We start from the raw sequence: 19,420 nt of genomic DNA, 5'->3' as shown, positions 1-19,420 counted from the left end.
GATTCCAAAACTTCGCATAATAATTCTCAAAAAAAATTAAAAATCTCATCAAGCCCTATATTAATGAGTAGAAGACATTAGAGAGGAAGGAAAACTAACTTGTTATTTTGGCTTTTGAAACTTCATGGAGCCAATTGGACAATTTTTGAGAGAAAGTTTTTGAAGAATGTTTTGTAGAAAGAATATACTCATAGTATAAAATAGAAAATAGTTCTTTTGCATTTATATATAGTCCTATTACATTGTTTATAATTCTTCTGAAGATTAAGGACAATAACGTTTTAAAGAGTCGTTTGGTTGCTAATTAGAAAGTGAATTATTTATTTATGTACTTCCTTCGGACAACTTTACTTGTAACATTTTTGAATTATATATATCTTAAAAAATATGTTTTGATTATTATATCTTTATTTATTATCTTTAATCATTTAAAATGACAATCTTTTTTCAATAATATTATTTTTTCAATCACTCTTCAATAAATAAAGAGAGAGTTAATATAAACAATCTCAATAGTTAAATATGTGTATGTGCTCTTCACTTAGACAAAATAGAAAAGTTTACTCCAGTATATATTGATTTTCTAAATTAACAACTATTTTGGACCATCTATTTTAACAATGGTAATGAGTAAAGTGGGCAGGAGAGAGTATTAAAATTAGTGCTCCTACTAATAGTATATAGTAGTCAATAGTACCATGTGTGGTACTCCCTTCGTTTAACATTAGTTGGTCAATCTTATTAAAAATAATTGTATCATATTAATTGTCTACCTTAGCAAATCAAGAAAATATTAATAAAATTTTTATCATATTACCCTTTGGAGTTAATACTTTTTGAAAGTATTATTGACATGTGTTTGTAAAGTTTCTCAAGAAGATTTTTAAATTTTCTTTTTATTTATGATTTCCTGATATGTTTAAAAAGAAAAATGATCAACTAATATAGAATGTAGGAATAAGTTTTTAGCATTCAGTTTAGCTATAGATTTTGAACATGAAACTTGAAGTTTGAAAATTTGAATCTTTGTAGTGGTAATTTGTGGAACTCGAGGTTGTGCTATAGCAGCATTTTACTTAAAAGAAAATATGAGGTTTTATGAGTAGAAATGAGATTCTTCCAAAAACTAGTTTGAGAAGAATATGATCAAACTTTTATGTCCAAATAGATGATTGAAGATAAATTTTAAATAGGACCTAAAGTTTATGATCAAATGATAGCTTAGTTGCATTGTATAAAATTGAGCACATCAAGTAAAATGTTTATCTATTATTTTACAGTCTCACCAAATAAACATACTTAAAGAAGATGAAATACGTACTTATAAATGACTAATATACTTCCAATGTTTCAATTATTTTGACTTGATTCTGAATACGAGGCTAAAATTAACTAATATTTGGTATGAATTCAGACATACGATCTTTAACTTTTTTGGAAATAAACTTTATATTATTTGAAACAACAATAACATCTAATTTTATCTACAAGCAGGGTCTGAAAAGTATACAATGTATACAAATCTTATGCTACTTCGTAGAGATAGATGGACTATTTTCAATATACCCTCGACTTAATTGATACCTGTCAAATAGTTTGAGAAAAAGCGACACAAATATGGACACAAAAAAGAATTACTAAGTAAAATATGTATATAGTCACAATCGTTAACAATACAAATCAAAATATTTAGAAAGAGTGGATGCTGTTTGAGTGTCCAAGCCCAACTGCTCAAGCCCAAAACCGAAGTCCAACTACCAAGCCCCAACCCGAAATTCCATATCCAAATCCCTAAATTTTAATTCCAAAATTCCTAAACGGAGGCGCAGCAGCCAAGGCCATCGTTGTTTCTGGCAGCTACTCCGGCGAGCGATCTGCTCGAATCCGGCGACTTCAATATCTCCGATTGAGCTGTGAGTTGTGACAAGTAATCGTTTCATTTTTCTGGACATGTTTGATCATTTACAGCAATTTTACTATTTGATGCGTTATTTTTCTGAATGAGATTTGTGTCCTTCCATTTGGTATAACAGAAAGTAAAATTTAATATAGATTAGTTGATTCTGTATAACAGAAAGTAAAATTTAATATAGATTAATTGATTCTTATGGTTATTCTACTGCCAAAAATGTGAGAATTTTTCAACTGCAAATATGAGTATCTTAATCAGTAGGAGAAATTGGTGCAGTCGAGCCAAGGTCCTCTGGAAACAGCCTCTCTACTTCGACGAGGTAGTGGTAAGGTCTGTGTACACTTTACCCTTCCATAGACCTCACTTGTGAGGTTTCACTTGGGATGTGTTGTTAGGGAGTAGGAGAAATTGGTGAACTCGAGCGAGCCGAAGGTCCTCTGGAAACAGTAGTGGTAAGGTCTGTGTACACTTTACCCTTCCATAGACCTCACTTGTGGGATTTCACTAGGTATCTTGTTGTTGTTGTTGGTAGGAAGTAGGAGAACTTGGTGTACTCGAGCGAGCCGAAGGTTGGAAACATTAGTGGTAGGTCTTTGTATACTTAACCCTTCCATAGACGTCACTTGTGGGATTTCACTAGGTATGTTGTTGTTGTTGTTGCTGTTAGGAAGTAGGAGAACTTGGTGTACTCGAGCAAGCCGAAGGTCCTCTGGAAACAGCCTCTCTACTTCGACAAGGTAGTGGAAAGGTTTGTGTACACTTTACCCTTCCATAGACCACACTTGTGGGATTTCACGGGTATGTGTTGTTGTTGTTGTTGTTGTTAGGATGGGAGAAACATTCAAAATTGGCTCCTAGATATGCAACTGGCTGAAGAGGTGATTGGTCAATTAACTTGATTTGTTTAAATAGGACCGAGCTGGATACACTGTGTCCAGATATTTGTGGTTTCAGATGATTGAAGACCTGTGGGAAGAATAAAAATTTGATGACTAACCAGAATCTCAATCTTATGTGGTACTGCAGAGATTGGTTTTTCTCTTAAAACAGTATTTTTGTTCTGTTGATACTCTGTTTTGGAGGATAAAGAATGGATAGAGAACCTGGACTGACTTATGAAAAAGAGAGAGGGAGAGAACGTATACTTAATTAAGCAAGGTACAGAAGGGATGACTTTGGGACTGGAGAGAGTAGTCAGACAGATTTCATGTTTGTTTATAATAATAATTTGTTTCATTAGTATCAGTCTAGTTGTAGTTTATCATTTTAATATAGTTACTGTTGTGTTACTATCTGCTATTTTTGTTACTATTTGCTATTTCTTGTACTTCTGTTCTTTTTCTGGGCTGCTTTGGACTACTGATCTTGAGCCAAGGGTCTATCAAAAATGGTTTTGTTGGATTATCTTGGGTACGTTGTTGGAGTATATCAGTCTAGGTGTCTTTAAGTGGGTGACTTGATACCTGATTGATAAGGTTGAGCCATAATTTTCAGCTGATTATTGCATTGAAACAGTCTGCGGAATACATTCCTTATCCTATTACAGTAATACTTATTCGTCATAGTCCAAGTAATTAAAACTATTGTGAAGTAGGATTCCTTTTTTGCTTTCACTTCTATAAAATGTTTGCTCTTCTATGCTCATATCTATCCATTCTTCATATCAAGAACGAAAGGAACAGAAAAGATACACAGGCCTAATTGTGCAACAGATGCAACATCATAGTTCCATTATATCTAAATACATCTTTTCAATTGCAGGGATCAAGATCATGTTAATTTTGGCATCAGAGTAATAAAGATATTGTTTCATGATCTAAATTTAGTTTAGTAATATCACTTCCCTGCGCCTGTGCATAAATCTCTCGAAGGGGACTTGTCAAAAGTTTGGTCGAGTGCCAAGATTATTCTGGTGAAGTTCTCTGACACTGAATTCAGACTCCGGTTTAGCCATGTACATGGAGGTGAGAGTTGGTGAGAATGGAAATGTAGTTGGAGTGGAGGACCAAGATGATCTTTCAAAAAATTCATTCAAAGTCTCGCCGGAGATGGAGAAGTTTCTATGTGACAGATTGCTGGACCAAGACCAGCCGATTTCAGAGCGCTTCAGAGCTCTTTTCTCTCTAAGGAACCTTCGGGGATCAGGCCCACGAAATGCCCTTATCAATGCAACAAGGGACCCCTCAAATCTCTTGGCACATGAGGCTGCATTTGCATTGGGTCAAATGCAAGATGCTGATGCCATTCCTGCTCTAGAAGAAGTTCTATTTGATTTCTCCTTGCATCCAATTGTTCGGCATGAGGCTGCAGAAGCACTTGGTGCTATTGGCTTAGAAAGTAATGTTTCACTTCTAGAAAGAAGTCTGGCTTCAGATCCAGCCCAAGAGGTCCGAGAGACATGTGAACTGGCTCTTAGTCGGATCAAAGAGCTGAAGAATGTAGGAACTGATGATGGCTCCTCATCAATGGCACCGTCACCCTTCCTGTCAGTGGACCCTGCTGCTCCTGCTTCTTATTCCTCTGTTGAGAACTTGAGGAAAGTTCTTTTGAGTGAAGAAAACGGCATGTATGAACGCTATGCTGCTCTTTTTGCTCTAAGAAACAATGGAGGAGAAGAAGCTATTTCTGCCATTATTCAATCTCTAGGTTCAAAGAGTGCTCTACTAAGGCATGAGGTTGCTTATGTATTGGGTCAATTGCAGAACAAAAGGGCTTCAGATGCCCTGTCTATGACTCTTAAAGATGTCAATGAGCATCCAATGGTTAGACATGAAGCAGCCGAAGCTCTTGGTTCTATAGCAGATGCTGAATGTCTTGCTCTTCTTGTGGATTTTGCCAAGGATCCCGAGCCTATTGTCTCACAAAGTTGTGAAGTTGCTCTTAGCATGCTTGAGTTTGAGAAATCAGGGAAATCCTTTGAGTTTCTCTTCATGCAGATGCCTCATGTCGAGCAGGTCTCGTAGGAAGAATGTCTGGCTACAACACTTAAATGCTCGTCATATCAGCTGGTTTCTGGAGACATTTCAGTTGCCTGTGCAATTATGGTTGATCCAGTTGTACCTCGTTTGATACTTCAGAATATTTGGTTGGATTACATAACTAAGTTAATCATAAGATCATTTCTGGAGTACTAAAGGTCATGTTGTGATACTAAATAAATATTATATCACTAAACTTGAGCAACTTTGTGGCTTCATTATACGTCAACCATGAATCAAGTAATAAGGAATTAGACCAATTAAGCTGCTAACGTTTTGTTTTTGATGCTTGAAGTTATACTCGTTTCTCCCTCTTTATGTTCTATCCTTGGTTGATTTGTTGTATTTTATGGGGGTTGAATGCTCCTATTCGGGAAGCATATTGGCCTTACTGCTACTCCCTCTGTTTCAATTTATGTGAGTTTGTTACTATTTGGAGAGTCGACGAATGCTTTCTTTGATCACAATCTTTTCAAACACTTTGAATTGTTAACTATTGTGACTTATAATACTACTTATGGAGTTTGTAAGTGTGAATTGTACTTCAAAAATATTGAAAGATTCTGTGTCCAAATTTCACACTGAATATTAGTTAGTTTGACTCTTGTATTCTGGACCAGAACACACAACGGCGGGAGCATCTGATATGGAAATTAAAAAAAAAAAAAAAAAAAAAAAGGTGGATATATCATTCTGAAATTGCCCTTCTCATACTAAGATGACATATCAGGCAATGCTTGAAGTTATTTCTTTCCTCCTCATTCTGAAAAAGCTAACAATGGCAGATGATTGCTTTCTACTAAGCATTCATAAAATGCCATCAAATGATTCAATTCATGCCGCGTAAAAGATGTGTGTTGGGCTCAAAGGAGAAAAGGAGACAATGCTCAGCATTGTTGAAATCATGCGTTTGAACAATGCTAGGAGAAGTTGAATGTCACTACAGTGGATTCCTATTAACATCTTTATATAACAAGTAGCGTGAACGCGTCTTGCCCAGAGCAGCATACCTGAAAGAAAGAGCAAAGATATCACAAAGATATACTTACATACTTGCAGTACAAAGATCCCGCAACTCTCACTTACCACTGAGGCACAAATGGTGCCATCCAAATAGCATCACCAGCTTGAATTGGATACCTATAATCCAAAGAAAATGGTAGAATGTTAGAACATCGTTTTAGAAGTAAACAATCTATTCCAGATCAAGTGGAGAGTAAGTATTCTTCCATTATTTTCATTTTAAAAATAATTCAGAGATCTGTCCATAGAAATGGCTTCAAGGACTGTAAGATCAAAGTCTTTGACGAATCGTGGCAAACAGTGACTAGCTCATGGATCTTATAGGCAGGAAGGAGTTCTACACCGTGAAAAATGAAGAGAACGAGATATGTTAGCATGGAAAGGGGTGTTTATTTGGACATCTCATGTAGAGTCTTTGCTTGCCTGAGTAAATAGCAGCAGACTAAGAGGGTGCAGGTGCTATATGTTGAGGTTCGTATCTCAAGGGAAACAAAATTTTCAATCATCTACAGATCTTAGGTTTCACATTCAAACTACCAAACGTTGATGGCCCAACGATAGCACTCAAAGACACTGTAAATTGTAAAGATGTCATGATTAGACATCTAAAAAGTTCAACTGACCGCACTATACCGATCACTTCCCACCTTTACTCACGAACTTCTGTTGTTAAAGAAATAACTTTTTGTCAATGCATTGTATCTTCTACGAGCCATAGTGCAAGGCACACAAGTAAATGATTCCTGGACATAATATCAAATCCAGCTCAATATGTAGAGCTTGATTCATACCAGCTATCACTTAGTCGATAAATGCCTTGCCCCTCCAACAGAAGCAAACCATGCTGGTTATAATGAACTTCCTGCAAGCAAGCCAGTAATACACAACTTGAAGCAATTGCAGGTGAAAAACAAAACAGTTCTCAAGTATATTGTGAAGAACAAGCAGATGCCAGTTAATCATCTAAACTAATGAACTAATTCTGCCGAATATTGTTAAATATTCTACAGGACATCTGAAAAAACTTCCTATGTCCTTCTTTGTACACAGATCAAGCCCTTGGTGATCTCTAATACGACAGAACTAGGAGAACAAGAAAAGAACAGAAGCAATTCTAGTGGAAAGGCATACCTTGACATTGAGGAATTCTCCAGGTTGAAAATCCATGATCTTCCGCAGACAGAAAGAAACATGTCACGGAAAATAAAAGAAAACAACGTAATTAGGAAAACACAGAAGATCCAAGTGAGACTAATTTAGTTCGGTATATATAAGTTTGCCTCCGAAAATTACTTTGTATACAATTTCAGCCAGCTTCAAGGAACCTCATTGACATTTAAGAAAAAATTTCATTTCATTTGCAGAAGTTTATATTAGTTAATTCTACTAACTCTAAGCAAGCTCATATATCAGAGTTAAAGATATCCAGAGCAGACTAAATTAGATACAGAAAGATAGCCATGGACGAGTGGCAGAACTCACATGTATATTGAAATCATAAGCTAAGGACGTTGGAAGAAGCTTCCTTAGCTCAAAAATCTGGCACCAAAGAAAATGGAAATAGAAAGGATGTTATTGTATTCTATGTTATATTAAAACCAAAGCTCTAAAAAATAAGGAAAAGGAAACTTCCTTTCTCTAAAAAGAAACAGAATAATATAGTTCAAGCAAGGGAATCATTTTGTACTCTAAATAGTAGAGAACGAAAAAAAGTACCTCGCCAGGAGTTTCAAGAAGGGGTTGCTTGTCTGTTGAACCAACAATTAGTTCAGCAACATGACCTTCCAATCCAGAATACCTAAAACAAAAGACTTTGAGCATTTAAAATTTAAATAGACAAGAAATCTGGAACCTGGTAATCAAAGTGGGATGTTGGAAAAAGAATGCATGCTGTTATGATACCACAAGTCAATTACAGTGTACATAATGATACGAACATGAGGTACCATGAAATAAAAGACTAACCTCCTTTCAAATACAACAAGAGTAGCAGCTGCATCAGTTTCGACTGTGTGATCCAAATTGGGAGGCAGATAAGCATAGGAATCAACCTGCATTTGAAATTATAGGTGTCATTCGAGATGTCTCAGGAAGAAAGAGGCAGGTGGATCTTCTTATTGATTCAGAAATGTCAAGGAGAGATAAAATAATAAAGTTTCAAAAGAATCTGAGTAACAACCTAAAATCTTAAAGCAACTTTGGGCAACAAACCAATATCTACTGCCACAAATAGAAAAAAGGCAAGTAGAATCTTTTCCTTGTACACAAAAATAATGGTTGCTTGGCATTATAGCAGTTAAGCAAAGAAGCAGCTTCACAAACTTCCTTACAGTTATAAAAGAAATGGTAGGCTAAAAGTATAGCTGGCGTACTGTCAGTTTGTGGGCATTCCCGGATATGTTGGTGAGCACCACAATTCCCTGGACCACAAATATGAACCTGATTTTGCAGGAGTTAGAAAAACTAGTGGAAATAATAAAACTTTTTGTTTCGTTGTGGTTGTAGAAACAATAGAGTAATTAGAAAAATATTGCACACAAGGCTGTAATTGAATAAAGCTGCATCAATTTCGATATAGTCTACGCCAAGAAATTGAAAAAGAAATAATATCTTCCCACCTTTCAACATCTCTAGGAGGTAGTCCTGATTTTGAATTTTCTGCAAGAAGGAAAAATTGGAAACAATTACTACCAAACATTCATAGAGCGCTTACAGAATGCACCATGTGTATTTGCATTGCTAACATCTTTTGGTATTGGCTCAGGATAGAAACTACTGTTTGTAGCATGATGTGCCTATAGATTCTTCGCACTCTTGTTAGTTTAAAAAGGAAATAATAGAGGGTACAAATTGACTTATTATACTCCTGGCACCAAACCAAGGATACTGATATATTGGTAGCATTCAAGTAGAGGCAGGGGCCGCACTTTAGAGGCCCTTGTTTTGATCATCATAGCACTTCCTCTGCATACTTTTTTCCCTTTTCTTTTAAATGTCACTTCTCTTAAATTAGGAGAATAGCAGCGGCGGAGCTAAGTTCAATGAAAGGGGTATTGTAAACAATTTCTTTTGTGCTATATATATTAAGTATTGACTCCCTTGACATAAGGAAAGCTTAAAATGTAGTGGTAAAGGAGGTTGAACATTTTCTTTAGATGATAACTATAAAACCTAGGTGCGGAAATCTTGCATTAGTTTTTAATCCCCTCTTTAGGATTCCTAGTTCCGCTACTGGAGGACAGGAGTGCACAGACCATCCTTGTAGACTCTTATGGACTTAATCTAACCACTAAATAACATATATACTGTATACATGAAAGCTTAAATGGAAGATTAAAATGAAAAGTTCATCAATCATTCTGAAAAATGTCGCAGCAACATTGGAGAACTCAAGAAGACACCTTGCATCTTTGCCAAGTACATGACGAAATGCGAGCCAATTGCTGGTGTGATTAGATAGGCTCCCAAAGTATTTTTCCTGACACATTGATCTAGATGAGCAATCAACTAGAATTTATCAGTCTAACAACCAGATAGTGCAAGTGGTTGGTTGGTCATACCAATCAGGTAGAGGGCTAAACACTTGACTTTCAGGAGTAATAAAAGCATGATCCCTCTTATACACACTACGAGTAAAACCCGGCAAGTCTGCAAGAAAACAAAGAATAAATAAATAACTAATTCAATAGATCAAATTCAATTTCATCTACATCATCATTGTCACGATAACATTTGCAAGAGCACCACTGTAAATAATTTCTAAGAGACATCTGATGATGTTGGGTGTATTTATGCATTCTAGCATTACTATTCTAGCCTATTTAGCCTTGTTTGAGGATGATTCATGTGCACCTCGTCCTGGGACATTGCACGGAAAACTATAACCGAAATCCTTTTTATCTGGCATTAACTTGGAACCACGTGCATCTAAAGCACCTTTTACTAAGATCAATGTAGTTGTATGTAAACCAAGAGCAATAGCATGATGAACTAAAAAGTCTCCAAGACCTATTGTTAAGAATAATGAATTACTATTTTCATTATTAACGTATGAATAATGATATAAACGTGCATATAAGTGTCCATGTATATGTTTACAATGTTTAATGGTGTTTTCACACGAGTTTTGATTCAAATTGATCATTTAGAAGTCAACCGAGAAAACTAGTGTAACTAGCTTGAGCTAGGTGTTTGTCTAGTCCATCGTGTTGGGTTCTAACGTGTTTAATGAGTTCCTAAGGTTATTGTGTATTTATATGTGAAACAACTTAGTTATAATGTTAAGGGTCAATTGGATCAAGACAAGAGTCAAAACAATAAGTTTAAGATCAAAGTGAATGAAGTCTATGCTTAGCTCATGTTTCTAGTTCACCGTCTTGGATGTTGTGTTGTTTTGAGCCCTAAATTGTTGTGTTTAATGCTATAGGATGCTTGGTGAATGGATTATGATGATATATGAAGGATATACAAGCTTCAAATCAAGTGGAAACAACTCAAAAAGGCTTGGAATGTAAACGGAAGCACAATACGCAACTTGACGCAGATTTGGACACCTGAAATGTCTTGGGTGAGTGAGGGAGCGTGGAAAGGCCTCTAGGCCCGTGCGACACACCAAAAGATTCAGAAGGCACCCAAAACAGTGTATCCCTACGATTTACCCGCGACGCGGGCTCTATTTCGGCAATGGAGCCCTCGGAGCCCCCTTCAGAGTGGTGCAACGGTGCCCGCGGCGCCCACTCTACTCCTACTCTACTCCTGGGCTCAATTTCAACTTCAAATCCAACTCCTACAAGGCTAAGGCTTGGCTAACTATATATACACATGTTGTGTCACGTTTTTACACACATTTGGACGTTATTGGACAATTGGAGGCTGCTTTACACGTTCTTTAGGATTTTATTATCTTAACTTTAGTTTCTTTCATGGTTTGTATCATCAATCCAAGAAATTGGATGATGAATATTTTCGTTAAAGGCTAAACTCCCTTTCCGGGATTAAGGCCAAGGTCATGAATACTTTCGTTTTGAATTAAGTTCGTTTAATTTTGCTTATCATTATTGGTTGTGTGTTCATCTTTGATTTAACTATTTGATGGATTGATCACCAGGAAAATATATCAATTGTCGACCTTGTGAACTCGGGAGAGGGAATAGGGAGATAGAACATGGGGATGAACAAAGTATGGTTCTTATTCTTTTAAGAAATAAGGAATTTAAATTAGCATCTAGGACAGGGATGTACTTAGAAGCCTTACTTGATTCACACGTAGGATGATAGCTTAATACACTTAATTGGATTATTACATCCCCGCTCAATGATGTAGTTGTAATGTCCAAGTTAGGTAAACGATTAGAGGTCGGGAGACCAATATCATGTGATTAACCCTACGAATCAACAACCAAGATAAGCAATCTAACGAATAAAGTTCAATAACGTAGTATGATTGTTTGTAAGCCTTAACCCTAGGCTCTTACCCATTGATTGTCCTAAGTCATTACTTTTCCGCATTAGTTTAGTTTCTTTTTAGTTTACAATTCTAAAACCTTCTTGTTTACTTTTTCTCAATCGTTAAACTAGAATTGGATAGTTGTTTAACACAAGTCCCTGTAGGATCGATATTCGGCTTTCTTGAAGGCCACTTTACTACTTGGTGAGACCACGTACACTTGCGTGTGCGCTTGGACGCAACAATATCCCAAACAAAAAGACACCCGATATTTTTGTGGTTGCTAAGAGAATAGAACAGCATGGTCACAATCAAAAGCAGATTAAATAGCATCCAACAACCTCTTTGGCACACCATTAGCAAATAAATTATATACGTTGACAATTTCTCAAGAAGTTATGTCATTGGCAATATAAAAACCTTCACAATGGTCTAATTTAATTTACCTGTAATCTAATTTGAAGTAACTTGATATTGTTCTTTTTTAAAAAAGAATAATAATAATAATTGATAATTCCTAGGACCAGTGGCAAATGATTCGAAAATCAGTGCACAATTAGCTCGCTCGTCTACGCTTCTCCATTTAAATAACATGTTTTTTGTGCAGCGGGGTTTGAACCCATGAAGTGCGCCTAACCTACACATCACAAGTTGCATTCTTATCACTAGAACAACGCCTTGGGGAAGTAAGTAACTTGATACTGTAGAGCGTATAAGAATTGTTCTTACCACTAAACCAATGCCCGGGGGGCAGTAAGTAACTTGATATTGTTCATCGTATATAACACATATCCAGTATTTCAAGAAATGCTATGGTTACAAGACATGAACTTCATAAATAAGCTTCACATTACTCTAATATAAGTTACATGTAATCAGCTTTTACATGACTAGATATTATTCAGTGTATATAAGAAATAAGCACTTATCCAATATATCAAGCAACAACAACAACATACCCAATGTAGTCCCACAAGTAGAGTCTGGGGAGGGTAGTGTATACGCCTTAACCCAACCTTGGGAGGTAGAGAAGTTGTTTCGGACAAACCCTCAGCTCAAGAGAAAGCATTACAAAGCAGTTTGATTTGAAAAAACAACGTGAGTGAAAAAGTCAAGACAAAATGCTAAAGAAAGCATGATAAAGCAAGCTAAAAAGGAACCATCACTACAACGAAATAATAGGATAATCGAAGTGCATGAAACATTAAATAGTAACAGAAATAGAATAACATGAGACTCCCAGAGAAACACTATGTCTACTAGTATGAAAGAACAATATTTCAAGAAGCGCTATGGTTAAAAGACATGAACTTGATGAATTCTCAACAACCAAAAGAAATGAACTTGATGAATTCACTTTTCTTTTGTTTCCAATTCTATATATAATAACAACAACATACCCAGTGTAGTCCCAAAATGGGGTCTGGGGAGGGTAGAGTGCATGCAAAGCTTAGAGAGGCTATTTCTGATAGATCATCAGAAGTACAAGAAAAAACAAATAGTAACAGAACAATACTACAACAAAACAAAACGCCAGTGGAAGTACAAGAAACACAAATAATAACAGAAATCGAAAGAAGTTGCCAATACTATATATGTAGCAATACAAACAAGGCACACTGACCTTGAAGATGAGAAGGGGAAAGTGTGGGGTTACTAACTTTCCAGTAAAGTGGCTGAGAGTTGGAATCAGCATCAAGAATTGATGATGATGGTGCAGAGCAAAACCCATCTTGCGTTTTCACAAAACCTGAAAGAACATCAACATACAAAGAAACATAAGCAACAATACACAAACAACACTCAACGTTATTAATCACCAAAACAAAAAGTGAAAAATGGGATTTACTCAAAGTTGTTAATATAAAAAGGAAAGAAAGGTAGGAAAATGGTGAAAAAGATTGCATCTTGATATTCAACGAGTCTCCAGATTGTGAGGGGGTTCTTAGTGATTGTATTAGGATTTTGGTTGGTTCTGGTGTAAGTGTGTGGGTGTGTGTGTGTGTGTGTGTGTGTGTGTGTGTGAAGATGAATGAATGAGCTGCTGCATACTCCAAAAAGTTCCAATCTTTTTTGGGAATACACCGAATCTTACAAGCCACACGTGATCCCTTTGTTTTCAATTTTTTTTTTTGTTTCTTTTGAGTCTCCTAAAATATAAAAGGAGCCCTTACTTCCTTCGTATAAAAAAAAATATGGAGTATATATATATTTTTTTAATAATATTTTAATTTTAACTTTTCACGTAATATTTTAAAGAGCCATAAGATTAAAAAATATTTTAAAAAATTGACACAATTTTAATTTAAGACTACAAAATTCAAAAATTTTCTTATTTCTTAAACTCCATATCAAATCAAAATATATCGTTCATTTTTAAATGAAGAAAGTAACTTGTAACTTTTTGGATCGTTTAGTACGATCAATAAAGATCATAATTACTATATATAAATTGAAACTAATTTTAAGACAAACAGTATAAATTTGAATAGTTTAAATTTACTTATATAAAAGTTGGATATTTTATATAAGGTAAAATGGTTTGATGAACCTTGTACTATATTGGTTTGACACTTTTACTTACATATTTATTATTTGGAATCCTAAACCCACTAAAAAGTAATATTTCAAATCCTTTGACCATAAATCAGGCTTATGTGGCGTTAGGCTGACTAGGACGAGGCACGCCTAGGGTGCAGTGGGGTCAATTTTTGATCAATTTTACATTAAAATAATTTTAAAAAAATTAAAATAATATTAAAATTAAAAAAAATTAAAAAAATCTTTTTTTCCCCTCCATATTTTTTAATTTAAAATTTAAAAAAAAAATTATAGTGAGTCCATTTTCTCTGCTCTTCTTCATTCACTCCCAAGAACAAATTGCGGAGCAAACCAAGCTCCAATTTTTCTTCATTAAAATGCTCAACAGTTAATGAATTCTCACTTGATTAAACGCGTATTTAGCAACAGCTAGCAATTGCATATCAGCAAAATCCATCCATGAAAACCCCAAAATTCAACTACAAAGTTCTTTCATAACCAAATACTCATATCAAAAAAGTTTCAAGAATTCAACTTTTCATTCAAATTTTAGAAAAAGATCACATTTTTATTGATGGAATTGAAAGCAGCGATATTGAAGCAGCCTCGACAACATCGCAGGTTTTGCAAAATGAAATTCCATCATCTCCAACGCAAATTCGTGAACTTGCAAGAATAGAAACAGATGGAGGGGATCATTCCGCTCATACCATTCAAGTCCCAGGAAAAAATGACACCCGTAACATTGTTTTCCATCCCGAAAAAGCCATAACTCCGGCGATGAAAAAAAACTCCGGCCAACCTCAAAATTCTCAATGAAATCCGATTTCTTGAGAGGTAAGGAGTGTTTTCAATGCAAAAGCCCCAATTCATTCAATTCCAAACGATTCCAATTTAAAAATTGGATTTTTGAAACCTAATTTACCAAAATCAGTGAAAAATGAGATATTAAGGAGTAATTCTCAAAATTTTCACTGTGATTCAATTGAACAAGCATCTGAAAGTGATCAAATGACCAAAGCCCCATCAAAAGTATGCTCTAATCCATCGAATTGGGTTTTTGATGATCCGGCAGTGTGAATTTGTCCGAGCATGGTGTTCGGAGTAACGTCAATGAAATTGGTCAACGTTTAGCTACTAATTCTGATATGGGATCATGAATTTAAAAATGGAGAAATGGAGATAGAGAAGTGAGAGTAGAGAGATTAGAACAGAAGAGAGAAGATGGAGAAGAGAGATGTAGAAGATGCAAATTAAAAATGGTAGTCATTAAAAATTCACCTAATTTTAATTTTTTTTATTCTCAATTTAATTTTTTTATTTTTTAATATTTAATTACTTATGTGGCATTTTAAAAATGATGTGAAATTTAATATAGTATTTAAAATAGCGTGGAAGCTGACGTGGGGCGAGTGTGCTACACTTATTCAAAAAGTGTTTAAAATGTTGCTTTTTAGTGAGTTCAGAGGTCCAGATGACAAACATTTAAGTAGAAGTGTCCAACTTACAAAATCGACATAGTACAGGGGTTCATCAAACCATTTTGCCTTTATATAATTATTGAAAATTTTTATATAGTGAATTAGTAACTTGAAAATAGCTAAGGATAGTGGCTTGAAATGTAAATTAATGACATGAAAATGACTAAATGTAGTTATATGAAACATGAATTAGTGATTTGAAAATCATTAAGTCTAGTTACTTGAAATGTTGATTAGTGACTTGAAAATGTGAACTTGTGTTTTGAAAATGCGTAAGTGTAGTCGCTTGTGAAGGTGAAACTTGTATTTTGAAATTGGTTGAGCGTAGTAACTTGAAAATAGTGAACTAATGACTTGAAATGGTTAAGGTAGTGGCTTGAAATGTGAATTGAGAACTTAAAAATGGTTAAATGTAGTTACTTAAAAATGGTTAAGCGTAGTTAGTTGAAATGTGAATTAGTGACTAGAAAATGATTAAGTCTAGTTACTTGAGAATGGTTAAAGGTAGTGACTTGAAATGTGAATTAGTTACTTGAAAATGGCTAAGGATAGTGGCTTGAAATATAAATTAGTGACTTGAAAATGACTAAGTGTAGTTATATGAAATGTGAATGGAAAAATGGCTTGATGGACCCTTGTACTATGTTCGTTTAGTAATATGGATACTTCTACTTACATGTTTGTCATCTGGACCCTTGAACCCACTAAAAAATAACATTTTAAATCCATTTATGCATATGTGGCATTAAAGTACTGAGATGGAAATTGCGTGATTACACGCGATTTTTTGGACGCGTGATTACATAAAAAAACTATTTATAATATTTAAAAAATTAAAAAAAATCTAAAATCCTCCCCCAACCCATTTCAGCACCCTCCCCGTCCCCCCATCCAGTCGTCTACCACCAGTCCCCCGTCCCCTACCGTCCACCACCATCTCCCCGTCCCTCACTGTCTGTAATGACCCGAGACTACCCCCTAGTCGTCACACGGTTCTTACGATTCCAAAGGACCACAAGCTAACCCATGAATGCTATCTGCTGTGAGCACTGAACAATAATACTGAAATTAGTTGCGGAATAATGGGTTGAAATGCCTTAAGGTTCAAAACATCTTAAATACTGATAAAATATAAAATCTAAATCTGAAATACTGTCTGAAAATCTAGTCTGAAAAGCCTCTAACTGAATCTATCTAAAAGTGGAGTTGATGGGATAATCCCCCAACTAACTCCATCTACTAAAATACTGCTAAGCTGAAGTACTGAAATAAAAGTGTATCCTCGATAGATGAGGACTCACTGCTAAATCTGCTACTGCTGGCTGAATCTGGCTAAGGGCGGTCAGGAACCTGAGCTTCCGAACCTATGATATGAAACATAATAACGCAAGAAACGGGTATGCGATCAGTACGTGGGAATATACTGGTATGCTAAATGAGGTAAGACTGAATGCATGGGTTTATATGCATGAACAATAACTAACTGAACGACATGAAAGAGATGGATTAGCATACATGGAGGATTTATAACTACCGAGCATACTGTGCATACTGGAACTGAATCTGATAACTGATAACTGAATTTACTAAAAATATGGGATCACTGATAATCTAAATTACCGTTAACCGAGTGACTGTATCTGACAGTCTTGATTCTGTAGAACTGAACTTAGTTCTATTCTGAAAACTGAGACCAAAACAAAAACTGTGGGAGGTAATCATCTAACTGACATGCCCCAATTAAGATAAGATAACTGAGCTGGGGTTCATTCTGTAACCCTAATTGGAAGGGTGTTAGTACCGTGCCACGGGTAAAGACAACCTGAAGAGTAACCCTCTACTAGTAGGTTCCCTAAACGAGAACGGTAGTACCTTGTACTAGCAGGTAGAACATCTCATCAACCCTCAACTGGCAGGTGTGATGTCTCACCCTACGCTGGCTACATAGTTCTAGAACGCAAAGATTGTTTCTAAGGATCACACCCTCTGCTGGCAGGTGAGCCCCCATCCTTGGGTTCACTCGATGCTGAATTCTACTCCCAACTGAAAGACACTGAAATGTTATACTGGACTGAACTGGACTGAATTCACTGATATTACTGAATTTTCCTAAGTTCTGTAACTAACAGAATTCTACTGAGTTCTTTAACGGACTGAGAGTACTACTGATCATGACATGACTGATACTATTCTGTAACTAACACTGGGCTCTAAATAAACAACTAAGTTGTCGGGTATTAAATACCCCCAGGACTTGATAGCATGAAAAGTAAAGAAAAGCATAATCTTGAATAACATAATAATGTTCACTTGGTCATAATTCATTTATAGAGACATTCCATCAAACACTTGTAATGCATTAACTTATACATGAATGGGGAATACATGTTAGCATGCTATAATGGCATTATTTCATTCTCATAGACAATTTATCAAACACATGGGAAGCATGCTTGGTTCATTAAATCATAAACACTTAGGGTTAACATGGTTGCAATAATCAACTTGCAAATTGAAGGGTTTATCATAAATACCATGTAATTTAACACATACTAGAATCAATTCTTGGAACTTGTAATCTAAATCATGGATTAAAACTCAAATAACATCATGAACATAAATTCAATCTAATTCAAACATGAAAATAATAAATCATAAATCTTGTATTTTGAAAAGGGATTCTTGGGCTCTATAGAAGGTAAGGATCTATTAATGAACATCTAACATACCTTAGAAGAAGAGTTCTTCAAGGTTCTTGGGGAGATTCTTGAGGATTGACCTTGATTCTTGAACTAGGGTTTGTTTTCTTGAGAGAGAACTACCTTTTGATTCTGGGGAAAAGTGAATAATGAAGGGTTTTACACATTTTTAGGGCTTAAATCTCACATCTGGGTGGAATAAAATCATGGAAAAAGATTGATTTAACCCTGGGCGCAACTTTAATTTTTCATGAAATTTTCCCGATCTGGACCCCTGGCGCGCGCGGCGCTATTGCGCCGAGTCACTGGAAAATGATGAGTGGGAAATTGCATGGTGGCGCAACGTGGTACAATCGCGTTGCCACTTTGGTTGCAAACTGAAAGTGCACCGCGACGCAGTGTAATCGTGTTGATACACTGGAAATTGACAATTGTGAACTGGGTATATGGCGCAACGCACCAATATCGTGGGGTAACAACGGATTTTAACACACTTCGCAATGCGCTACTCGCCTAAATGACGGTGTTTAACGACTGAAACATAAAATCGCCATAACTTCTTACCCGATTATCGAATTTAGGTAAATTTTATATCGTTGAAAAGCTAATTGCATTTCCTACACAATGAAAAGTCAAAATCTTGAAAATTCTATATGGATAAAATGGTAGTTATTTTTGAAGCTAGTTTCTGACATTTTTGGGACGAATTTAAGCTAGGTAAAAGTACAGGGTGTTACACCATCTCTCACCTCATCCTCCACGTTAGTCTCCCTAAAATTTTTCTACCATCGACGACGAATCTACAACTCTATCAGCTTCATCCATTTATTCTCAACCACCACCGCTGCTAAAGTCGCCGATGATGATGACAACGATCCAATTTTCATCCAAATTCAATTTTTTCAATTATATCAGCTCCAAAATCTCTCATAAAACACCAAAATTCGCTGAAAAAGAAACAAAATTCATCAAATCTGATCAAAACCCAGCTCCAATTTTCATCCAAAATTAAATTTTTTCAACTATATAAACTAAAGGTGTTAAGTGGGCCGGGCCAGGTCAACCCGAAACCTGCCCATTAAATTTAGCTAGGTTGTGGTTCAGGCCGGGTTCGGGTTGTGGTTAAGTGGGCCGGGCCGAGGCCGGGTTCAACAGTAAAAGTTTTAAAAATAATCCTAACTTCGCCCACTTAACCCAATCCGATCAAAAATAAAAAAAATTCAATATACACTATATATACCCACCTATATACATTTTAAATACGTTAAACAATATATATACACTATATATATAGTATATACTACATTAGAATTTAAAAAATATATGCAAATATACACAAT

At 35.6% G+C, this 19,420-nt stretch overlaps 2 protein-coding genes across 10 annotated transcripts; one reads left to right on the top strand and one right to left on the bottom strand.

The window, feature by feature from the left end:
- The first annotated feature begins 1,704 nt into the window (after positions 1-1,704).
- Positions 1,705-5,162, top strand: LOC107868535 (deoxyhypusine hydroxylase-B). Of its 9 annotated transcripts, none has more exons than XM_047394110.1 (5): positions 1,771-1,913; positions 2,445-2,497; positions 2,580-2,649; positions 2,740-2,929; positions 3,674-5,162. In XM_047394110.1, the coding sequence occupies exon 5, from the start codon at positions 3,865-3,867 to the stop codon at positions 4,873-4,875; it is 1,011 nt and encodes a 336-aa protein (XP_047250066.1). In that variant the 5' UTR covers positions 1,771-1,913; positions 2,445-2,497; positions 2,580-2,649; positions 2,740-2,929; positions 3,674-3,864; the 3' UTR covers positions 4,876-5,162. The 9 variants fall into 9 exon arrangements, 8 of the variants coding, with proteins under 8 accessions (XP_016570721.2, XP_047250066.1, XP_047250060.1 ...); XM_047394113.1 differs by lacking the exon at positions 1,771-1,913 and adding an exon at positions 1,960-2,364 and having other exon boundaries at positions 2,740-2,790; XR_007043071.1 differs by lacking the exon at positions 3,674-5,162 and adding an exon at positions 2,939-3,667 and having other exon boundaries at positions 1,705-1,913; positions 2,580-2,790.
- A 414-nt stretch (positions 5,163-5,576) lies between these two features.
- Positions 5,577-13,479, bottom strand: LOC107868552 ((S)-ureidoglycine aminohydrolase). The gene is made up of 13 exons (XM_016715247.2): positions 13,209-13,479; positions 12,984-13,109; positions 9,474-9,561; positions 9,315-9,391; positions 8,532-8,571; positions 8,286-8,352; positions 7,879-7,964; positions 7,630-7,711; positions 7,396-7,452; positions 7,045-7,083; positions 6,705-6,775; positions 5,977-6,030; positions 5,577-5,900 (listed from the first exon to the last, which is right to left on the bottom strand). The coding sequence occupies exons 1-13, from the start codon at positions 13,264-13,266 to the stop codon at positions 5,831-5,833; spliced, it is 915 nt and encodes a 304-aa protein (XP_016570733.1). The 5' UTR covers positions 13,267-13,479; the 3' UTR covers positions 5,577-5,830.
- Positions 13,480-19,420: the final 5,941 nt, after the last annotated feature.

The sequence above is a fragment of the Capsicum annuum genome, chromosome 1, assembly GCF_002878395.1.
Source record: "Capsicum annuum cultivar UCD-10X-F1 chromosome 1, UCD10Xv1.1, whole genome shotgun sequence".
Classification (NCBI taxonomy): domain Eukaryota; kingdom Viridiplantae; phylum Streptophyta; class Magnoliopsida; order Solanales; family Solanaceae; genus Capsicum; species Capsicum annuum.
This window is presented reverse-complemented; position numbering and strand designations above follow the sequence as displayed.

Bases quoted from the DNA above. Each gene is read 5' to 3' on its own strand.
- LOC107868535 (XM_016715235.2), top strand. From the start codon at position 3,865: ATGTACATGGAGGTGAGAGTTGGTGAGAATGGAAATGTAGTTGGAGTG.
- LOC107868552 (XM_016715247.2), bottom strand. From the start codon at position 13,266: ATGCAATCTTTTTCACCATTTTCCTACCTTTCTTTCCTTTTTATATTA. The intron at 9,562-12,983 runs GTCAGTGTGCCT...GTTTTCTTGCAG, and splicing joins TTCCCCTTCTCATCTTCAAG to ACTTGCCGGGTTTTACTCGT. The intron at 6,031-6,704 runs GTATGAATCAAG...TTTGGATTATAG, and splicing joins TATCGACTAAGTGATAGCTG to GTATCCAATTCAAGCTGGTG.